This window comes from Parasteatoda tepidariorum, chromosome 9 (genome assembly GCF_043381705.1).
Source record: "Parasteatoda tepidariorum isolate YZ-2023 chromosome 9, CAS_Ptep_4.0, whole genome shotgun sequence".
In the NCBI taxonomy this organism is placed as follows: Eukaryota; Metazoa; Arthropoda; class Arachnida; order Araneae; family Theridiidae; genus Parasteatoda; species Parasteatoda tepidariorum.
In genome coordinates, this window is record NC_092212.1 from 54442068 (window position 1) to 54452336 (window position 10269).

At 32.0% G+C, this 10269-nt stretch overlaps 1 protein-coding gene across 1 annotated transcript in view; it reads right to left on the reverse strand.

The window, feature by feature from the left end:
* LOC107441793 (uncharacterized) overlaps positions 1–10269 on the reverse strand; it is a 52770-nt gene that overhangs the window by 5787 nt on the left and 36714 nt on the right. The window contains exons 9-12 of the mRNA XM_071185817.1: positions 9235–9323; positions 7638–7842; positions 6172–6291; positions 4792–4902 (exon numbers count right to left, since the gene is read on the reverse strand). Of these exons, the coding sequence (XP_071041918.1) occupies positions 4792–4902; positions 6172–6291; positions 7638–7842; positions 9235–9323 (525 nt within the window). The remainder of the gene's footprint in view (positions 1–4791; positions 4903–6171; positions 6292–7637; positions 7843–9234; positions 9324–10269) is intronic.

Here is a 10269-nt window from a genome sequence, read left to right on the forward strand (position 1 = left end):
TTTTTATCACCGCGGACCTGTCAACGTTTGATAATTTTTCCGCGGCCCGCTTGGGGGGGGGGGACGTTGATTGTTTGTATTTTAAAGTATTTTGATTTTTTAATTTTATTTTATTTAAACATGCCTTCAAAATAAAATACAGTTACACATACACTAAAAAATAAATTTAAAGTGATTTAACATTTTAACTTACTAGAACGATGAGAATCCTGAACTTGTTTCTTTGCAATAAGACGGTTCCATCTGGGGTAATCGTTTTAAAACGTTAAAAAATTTATGTCACTGCCTTCGTGAGCCACTTTTTTTTTTAAATAAAAAAAAATAATTTAATGGAACACAGATATTTTTAATTTTTGGTATAAACCTAGGAATTTTAATTCAGTTTCAATGAAATGGGCGGCCCGGTACCATTTGATTCACGGACCGGTACCGGTCCGTGGACCTGGGGAACACTAGTCTAGATGAAAGGTCCATATATAAATAATAGTATTTTTTATTCCGTATAGCAATTTAAAAGTATAATTTTTTAACTATCATCTTTCATTGAATCAAAAAAATCTTAGTGAGTTTGCATCAAAAAACTGCTGAGTAAAAATAATACAAAAAAAAAGAGCACGCTAAAATGCTATTTAATCATGAATCGTAGATTTTATTCTATAATTTTATGTAATTTATAGAACTGCAAAATTTCTGTTTTTTCGTATCAAAATTTGTTTATCATTAATTAACTAAATTATTAAGCCTAAACTTTTGACTGGTCTGACTAAACTACGGAACCATATTTTTCAGACTGGGGCCTGTATTTTAAGAATCAGAAATACTCCAAAGAAAATTTTTTTTAAACCGTTTAGTAGAACTTAGTTTTATTTACATAAGAACATTTACATTACTTCATATAAAGTTAGTTTCATTTACAGTATATAAAAACATGTTTGTGAAAATTGCAACACCATGAAGTACTTACGCGAGTGAGCTGAAATTTTCAGGAAATGCAAAGTAGAGCATGATATGCAAATGATTAGAATTTCAGACCCGTAGTGAATGCATATGCTGAGCAGCGCCCTCTGAACGGCGGATGGATCCGAATAAATAGACGGCTGTAGCCAAGCAAGTATGGTTATCGGTGGTTATCTGCTAGTGGTAAACGTTAGCTTAGTCATTACTTATGCCTATTCGACGAAAGAGAGCGAGATTTCAACAACTTACGGAGTTTAAACGGGAGAGAATCATCGGCCTTCGCGAAGCTGGATTATCTTATCGTGCAGTAGCCGCTCGTGTGCAGCGTAACAGCAGCACAGTGATGTGTGTTTGAAAGCAGTGGATGGACGAGTGTCGGGCAACTCGGAAATCCGGGAGGCGACTTTACACATTGTCGACTCCCGGGCACCTCCACTCGCGACTTTACACATTGTCGACTCCCGGGCACCTCCACTCGCCGCGGTTTTATTTGTCAACTGTTTCACCGCCTTATCTAGTAACCCTCACTCAGAGGCAACCCTACGCTCGCCTCAATACAGCACTCGCAAAAGTCATAAACGAATCTTCGCGCTCATGGATATTTTTAAAAGTTGCTTGTTGAATAAGTTAAAATTTTATCCTCGTTCAAGACTAGAAAAATTCAAATAACGAGAACAAAATACTTCGTCCTTCTTTAAAGAAAAAAGGAAGAAAAATTTACATACACACAATTATTTCAGTTAATTACATACATATTTCGATTTAAAAAAATTTCAAATAGAAACTATTCTTGTAAATTAAATAAAAATATGGAGTAGTAAAATAGTAAATTATTCAGAATAATTCATTTTTTTTGAATATCTTAATTAATAAACAAAGTTTAAAAAAATAATTCCCTATATAAATCATCACATTATTAAGTGTACATATTTTTAAAGATAAAAGTATTAAAAAAAATTCTACTCAGTTTGAAAAATAATTATTTTCATTTTTTCATTTTTACCAGGTTTTATCAATTATTTCTATTTTGGAAAAAATATGCATTCTTCAAAATGCTTACAATATCTTTAAAAAATGGCATATATTTTATACTGAACAACTTTCGATTGACAGTATTTTCTTCATAAGAGAGTCTTTAAAAAAATTTGAAAATATTTTCATTAAATTTGTTCAAATATTTTCTGTAAAATGCGTGCTATTAGAAAAACAAGGAGAAAAAATATTTTTAGTGAGGTCATGACATAAAGAAACAAATCTATGACATATTCACTACTATTTTCGTATAGTTAATTTATTTTTTATAACATCAAATCATATTTATTGAAACTTAAAGTTGTGGCTGCATAACTTTTTTTAATGTTTCCTAAATTCGTCTGGGAAAATTCCGATATTTTCCATTTTTCTTGCTTCTATCACTATTATTTGTATATATCTGAAATTACTCACCTTCGTTTTAATTGTTTCCTAATTAATTTTATCATATATTTTGCTATATATATTTATCCTTTCATTCTATGCTTCATTAATTTCATAACATATCCATCTTGTAACTTTTTATTCATAATTTTACAACAACTTCAGTTCATTAGATTCTATAACTAAACAATTGGTCTATATATTTTATAATTTTTTTTATTAAATTTTTGGGCTTCTAAATAAGATATGGAAAAAATACTATGAAAATAATTACATTTATTATCAATCTAAAATTCGGCCTTTTTTTCCTCCTAAGTGCGAAAACTCATTTACTAACTTAAGGTAACGTAATTTAACACGATTCATCTATTTTAATAAGAAAGATTCAGAGAAAAGCAGGATCAGAAAAAGTGAGATGTGTATTTTAATTTAAATTCTGCTTCAAAAATGAGACAAAAGAGACACAGAAAACTGTTTTGTTATTATTTAATAGTCTTCATTAGTCTTTAAAATTCCAAAAGAATTTTGCAGTTGCTGGAATCATATAATAGTCTCATTTGCAACAACTTGTTTTTTAATTTTCTTTTACACAATAGCTTTTATTGTATGCAATTTGCTTTAAAAGTTCAAATATTTATTCTTGGATTGTCATGCAATCTGTGTGTCTGAAAACTGTATGACCTATTTTATTTTATTTGTTCCTTGCAGAATGGTAATAATTGTTTCTTATTTGGTAATAAAAATCTTACTTTTGCTGAGATAACTGATCGCAGGAGTTTTGTTTTATTATCATAACATCGATTAATTTTTTTGAGAAAAGTGTAAGTCCTCAGCCTTTCAACCCAATTGCTTTAAAACTACTTTCTTTATTTAAAGTAAATTATTAAATTTAAAAATTGTTAAGATTCTCTTATTTGACTCAATATCTTGTCTTTAATGAATCAGAAATAAATAAACAGATTGTCCTTATATTGTTATACAGTTATGATATGAGAATGTCAAAGTTGATGCTTACTGTTTACATTATATTTTTATTTTACAAATCATAAAAAGTTTTCTTTAATCAAAATTGTGTTCACCTCATAAATATACTTTAACTGCTACAAATTTTTCAGTCTTTGCTACCAAAGCTGTGGAGTTGGCTAATACGTATGAAGGAATTTATCGTTTGGGACATAACATTTACAAAAAAGTGTCAAATCTAAGTACAATTGTTTGGACGCAAATATTGTTGGCACTGCAAATGGGAATCATTACATCAAATTTAATCATAGATATCAATGTCAGAAAAGTAAAAAAGAATAAATTCATGTATAAAGCTGACAGCAACAATCTCCTCATCATTACACGTATATAAAAAGAAAATGCTTAAAACTCATAAATTGTGTAGTTACTTAAATTAAAGGTTCTAAAAACTAAACAATAAGGTACAAAACCCTGCTGCATTATAGAATATTGTGTCCACATACTTGGTAAAGACACCATAAATTATTTGCAATAATTTTATAAAAATAATTAAAAAGCTATACCCTACTCATATATCCTACACCCACAACAAAACTTTATCCTAAAAAGGAAATAAAAAAGTAAGAAATAAATATGTGTTTCAGGAAGTCCGAATAAAAAGAGAATGATAATACACAAAATTTTTTAAAGCAGCTAAATTTATTCACACCTCATGTTCACTCATGCGTTTTTTAAATCGTATGTCGCAAGTGAAACATGCGCGAATTAATATTCGAAGATTTTCGCGAGAAAATTTGAAACCCGACTTGGCGAATGTAACATTGGCGAATTTCAAAATACGGTGCCAAAGAAGTGCCCGGGAGTCGACAATGTGTAAAGTCGCGACCGGTACACCAGTGAAGTTCTACAGCCCCAAGCAGTTCCCTTCCTTCAAGCCTTGCCAGGTGCTGTATTTTAACAGGACAATGCCCGCCCTCATATCGCTAGGACTGTTCAATCCTTCCTTGCATCGCGACAGGTACAACTTCTTCCTTGGCCGGCGTATTCCCCGGATATGTCGCCGATTCAGCATGCGTGGGATTTCGTTGGTCGGCGTCTCGCTCGTGATCCTCGTCCTGTTGCTTCTACAGACGAACTTTGGGTACGAATGCAAACAGTATGGAATTCTCTTCCTCAGACAGACATTCAAAGTTTTTTTGACTCCATGCCACGTCACGTAGCATCACTTATTGCGGAGCGTGGTGGCTACACAAAATACGGATTTCGATCTCTTGTTATTGTTTGTTTGCTTTGAAAGTTTAATCATTTATTTGTAATACTACCACTCAACTGTGTATTAAATTTTATTCAATTATAACGATTCCTTCATAGTGTTGCAATTTTCACAAACAGGAGTTTATGTTTGTCCTGCAATAAGAGGTAAACTGTAACTTAAAAAGAAAAGAAACTTACCGGATTATATACAGCTGGAAAATTAGTACTAAGGTCTGGGCAAACAGGTTCTGGATATGCCGGATAGAAATGATTAAAAAAGGCAGTTTCACAAGTTAGTGAAGAGGATCCCTATAGGAAATATAAATCATATCATTTGGAAAATATTTAAAAATATTCATTATTAGTAATTAATAATGATGTTATGAGACGATGAAGGTTAGAAAAAAAGGTTTTTTTCCCATGAAAATTGAAATATTTCAGCCAGAATTTGAGACTGCATGTCATCTTGATAGTGTTGCACCTAAGAACACAGATATGTTAAGGAGTCTCTTAAGTACCTTTTTGGTTAAAACGGATTCCTTTTAATAACATTTGACAGCGCTTTCTTTTCTGTTAACTATTTTTTTTTTTCTTCAAAATTTACAAGTTTATTTGCAAATAAACAATCTTTTTTTCGATTTAGTGGATTGCTTTGTTTTTTATGAAAAGACATTCGCCTGATTTTTAAAATATAATTATTTTTTTATTAAAAAATTGAATAGAAAACTACTAGAATTAAAAAAAAAATAGATTATGTTATTTTTGACGAAAATTATACAGGGAGGAGCTTTGGAAGAAATTGAGGAAAATATTTCCTGAAGTTTATATTGCCATTTAAGCCGACCAGGTGGCTGACTGCGGAGCCGATGGTTGCGTGTTCGAATCCCGCTCAGCGCATGGATGTTTCTTACTCTCTCTCTCTCTGTGTTCTATGTCCTTTCTTCTGTGTGTGTGAATGTAACCCGCCCTATAAACGGGTTTGTGGTTGTATGACGTGGGCGACGCTACTCCACCGCCGTGGCTAAGCCATATGTGCTCACTGGGTAAGGATAAGAGAGTAGCGATTCTGGAATTTCTGAGGCCAATGGGAAATAGACCCAAGTGCCCGCCATTAACCAAATAAATAAATATTACCATTTAAATAGTGTAACCTTTCGCGGAATTTAAGATGGAATGGGTTACAGACGATGGGAAGTAATTAATTTCGCAAATAAAATGTCACCAACTATTATTATTGGATAATCATACACAAATTCAGTAAATTTTTACGTTTGATAAGTTATTTTTCGAATGGTCTTGTTTTATTGCGAAGATGTCAATTTCTGCCAGGGTATGAATTACATTTTCCAGGTTTATTATTATTGCATATTTCAAAACGTTCTGAATATAGTAATAAAGCATTTTAATTTAATAAAAATTACATAATCTGAAACTAATTGCATCGAATGTTGTTTTATGTGGCTGAACTAAATTTAATCAGTCTAAATACATATGAATCATTAGATCTCATGTTAAAAATAAAATTATATCCTAAGTGAAGTTCACAAATTTACAAAAGTCACTAGATTTTAAACTTACACAATTGCCAACGGAACGAATTTGTTCGATTGAAACAGATCCCTTGATGTGGAGAGCAGTTACTGTGTAATAAGGAATCCTGTGGACGAAATCCCAACAATGTTGATTATTTACATTTATCTGAAAGAACAAAAATGCAGCACTTAAAAACCTATTTCAAACATTAAACTTGCAACAATACCAAAATATCTTGCACAGTTGCCAGCTTTTTGGGGTTTTATTTATGCATGTTAAATTATTACAATCAAATTACAAAGGTGCTAGAAGGCATTTCCTTTTTTAAAATTCCATTTTAATGTTTATAAAACGCCATCGGATTCATACAAAAACATTTTCCATAAAAAATAATTTGCAGCACTGGTCACAAATATATAGAGAAGTCTAAACTGACCTGTCCACTCAATATTTAATAATGATCAATAAATTGCGGACGCAAACAAAAAGAATACGTATCTATTTGGATAGAAATACGGGTACAGCGCAAACCGAAATTGATTAAATGATAGTGGAACACTGATCTAGTTCTGCCTTTGAATTTGAAAATTCCATTAAAAGAATAATCGAATTTAATATACTAACTAGCCACCTTTAAGAAAAATTTAAAAAACAGTTTGTAAAAGTTCCGATAAAAGTGTTGCAAATGACCAAATAAATTCATTAGATTGACTAGGAATTAAAGCCTGTAAAATTTCCGATAAAAGTGTTGCAAATGACCAAATAAATTCATAAGATTGACTAGGAATTAAAGCCTGTAAAATTTCCGATAAAAGTGTAGCAAATGACCAAATAAATTCATAAGATTGACTAGGCATTAAAGCCTGTAAAATTTCCGATAAAAGTGTTGCAAATGACCAAATAAATTCATAAGATTGACTAGGAATTAAAGCCTGTAAAATGCCATCAAACATTTGTTACTTTTTTTTTCAAACTGATTGTGGCCACCCTGATATACAGTGTTGGTCACACATGACTAGCTGAGTGGATGAACAAGGTCAGTAACATCTCCTACTACTTGATCCAGGAGTTCCCTTGTCTTCTGCATCGGGTTCAAATTTACAAGGCAACGGAGTTGATCGTTAGTGGTAGTCGTAAACCCAAAAAATTGGGTAGGCTTTTCAACGGCTGTTATGAAACTAACCTTAGTGGAAAACCCGCATTCGTGTTGCATGGATACTAAAACCACGAAAATTTCCCATGGTTAGTCCGATGGTAAGGTGAATCTAGCCCTTGACTCCTCTACTACTGAGGATATTTTATTTCAGCAGATGCGAGACGGGATTCGAACTTTTGTAATTTCATTTGGAGGCGAACGCTCAAACCACGGAGCCATAGCTGCTTTAAAAAGTTAAACTTTTGCCGATGTCAATCCCCTTAAAATTCGTATCGTATCCACAACTGAAACTCAAGAGACGAAAAGTGTGAATTATCATTCAATTTCTTATCTTATTAAACCAGTATTAACTTACCGTATAGCAATGTGACTTCACGATAATCAGCATAAGGAAACTTTGCCCTTGACAAAAAGGAAATTTTCCTTCACGCTCTTCTGTCTGCCAACTACTTCGCACTAAAGTGTTACGAACAGCTACATTTTCGTCAAATCTCACACTTATATGTAATGGTCTATCAGCGTTTGAAGTATCCATTCCGGCAAGGAAGTTTATTTCAAACCTGCGAATTTAAAATGCAATGTGATACATGTATTCAGTACTTTTTCCATTAAGTAAAAACATTTACAATCCATATGTTTATTTAGCAGTAGCATATACAAAGCTGCCAACTGCAACGCTTTTTGCAAAATATCTGATAGAGGGAGACAGTTAAAAACTAAAGCTATCAGAATTTTTGGTAATGTTGCCAACATAATAAAAGCCTCACCGCGAGAAAGCTGGAACAAAGTGGCGCTTCATATGAACTTTTGAATCATTAACATGTATAGTGGTGTGGAAAATAAACTTTAAATAAAATTTATAAAACATTGAATTATACATTAAAAACAAAAACTTAGCTATCACTAGAAGAAATTTCCAAAAAAATGTCAAAAGTTGGCAGCCCTGTATTAACAGTGTTACCACTGGTCTTAAAAAAAATTTAAGGTGGTAAAAAAAATTAAAAAAAAAGAAGGCCAGCGTCATTCATTTAATACATTTGGAACAACACTAAAGGTTCTTTAACGAGAACAAAATACATCTATAAGAAGTTCTACCCTAACATACGAAAAAAAATGTGAGGGAAACTTTAGCGATCATAATAAAATAAAAAATTATTTCACTTTAGGAAGGTATGGTATACTTAATAAACACTGTTTTTCGCACACCTTATTTGGACGTCATCACACTTTTCAACTGTACTGTGCTCAAGAGTAATATTAAACAGTGCGCATGCGTCGTCATTGTATACGTTGCTATGGCGATCGCAGCTGTTGGATAATTTCTTTACAATTCTTTTTTTCACTTTTAATTTTGTTATGCATTAAGTTGGTGAGTTTATTTCATTTATATTCTTTTTATGATTCACTTATTCATAATTACTGTCTTGGCGATATCAATATAAAATATTAATACTAAAGAAGGAAAATAATATCGTGACATCTTAAGAAACGTATATTGATTTGAATTGAGAACCAATCCAACCCATTCGACCAGAACTATTTATTTTTAAACTCTACCCTCTACCCTACATTTCAAAACAACTTTCAAAACAAATTAAAAGCTGTATTGACAGAACATACGACAAAAAAAGGAGATTAAATGTTTTTTCACATAATTTTAAATACTTTATCTTTGCAAATTTGCTGTATATATATTTTAGTTTAAATTGATGTTTTACAATAATAATCTCTATTCAACTGATTTGGGGGTACCGCAGATAAATTTGGACTTGTGAAGATAGTACTGCAGATTCTTACCTCAAATACTGCAAAAAGGGTTGTTATTACAATTTCAACAAAAAAGTATTACTTGATATTTCAAATATACTGCAAAAACATGGTGTGTGTTCTTTTTCCTGAAAAACAGGCTTAATACTAAAAAGGAAGATATGACACTATTATAAATAATTTACCTCTCACGATTATATGGTACTGTTCCTTTGATTTCTACAATTGTTCCATCTTGAAGACCTTTTGGAATGCATCCCAAATACGGAACTCCCTGCAACAACAGAAATATAAAAGCAAGAGAAATACTCGAATTGTACTCGATAATCAAGCTTAATTTATATATTTAAAATGTTGGAAGTTAAAAGTTACAAAATTCACTCTACTTTGCATTCCAGTTAACAGTGTTTTTTGAAGTCTTATAAAGCCAAGGAAAATAAAAATAGCCATAGTTTAAGTGTCCTACACTTGAAGCAATGAGATGATTTTAATCTGGCCGTGAAGAATTATTTAGGCTTTAGACAACACCTCCTAGAAGTAGGAAGGCCTCAGCACGGATCAATTTAGTAGTCCGATGTGACGAAGTTAACTGCGCAGTAGACGAAAAATAGGAAAGATATCATTACGTTAGGGGTACTAAGCTGCGCAGTGGTTGAAAATACAAAATATGTCATTACGTTTGGACTACTAAGGGATATTTATGGTAACCCGTGCTGAGGCCTGTTCTTTCTAGGAGGTGTTGATATGACCGATGCGCAGTCTATTAACTAAAACCTGGGTTTGCGATCAGAGGATATTGTTTTACAGATATCATGGTTAGGGTAAATTTCATGTAGTGTTATTATTGTGTATTCCTGTGTTCCTTCCAGACCTGCTGTATTGAAGATTTGCAATCGTGTTTAGCGTCCAAAGGTGTTATGAGAATACTGCTTAAATTTTGCGTTGTTTTAACGATATTTTTTTCGTTAAAACAACGATATTTTTATTTCTTGATGGGACTTGAGAGGTATTTCAAATAATCGCCACCTCCCGGCAATCAAACAAGTCTTGATATTTTTAGTTCTGCCTTCCTCTGCAGAAATACGTAAAATTTACATGGATATTTCGTTTTTTCTTTCCTTAAATCTAATTTAGTGATTCTTGATGAGTATAAATTTTAGAATTAAATTAATTTTTTAAGAATTCAAAAATATATAATATGAGAACAGGCTGTTTTCTGT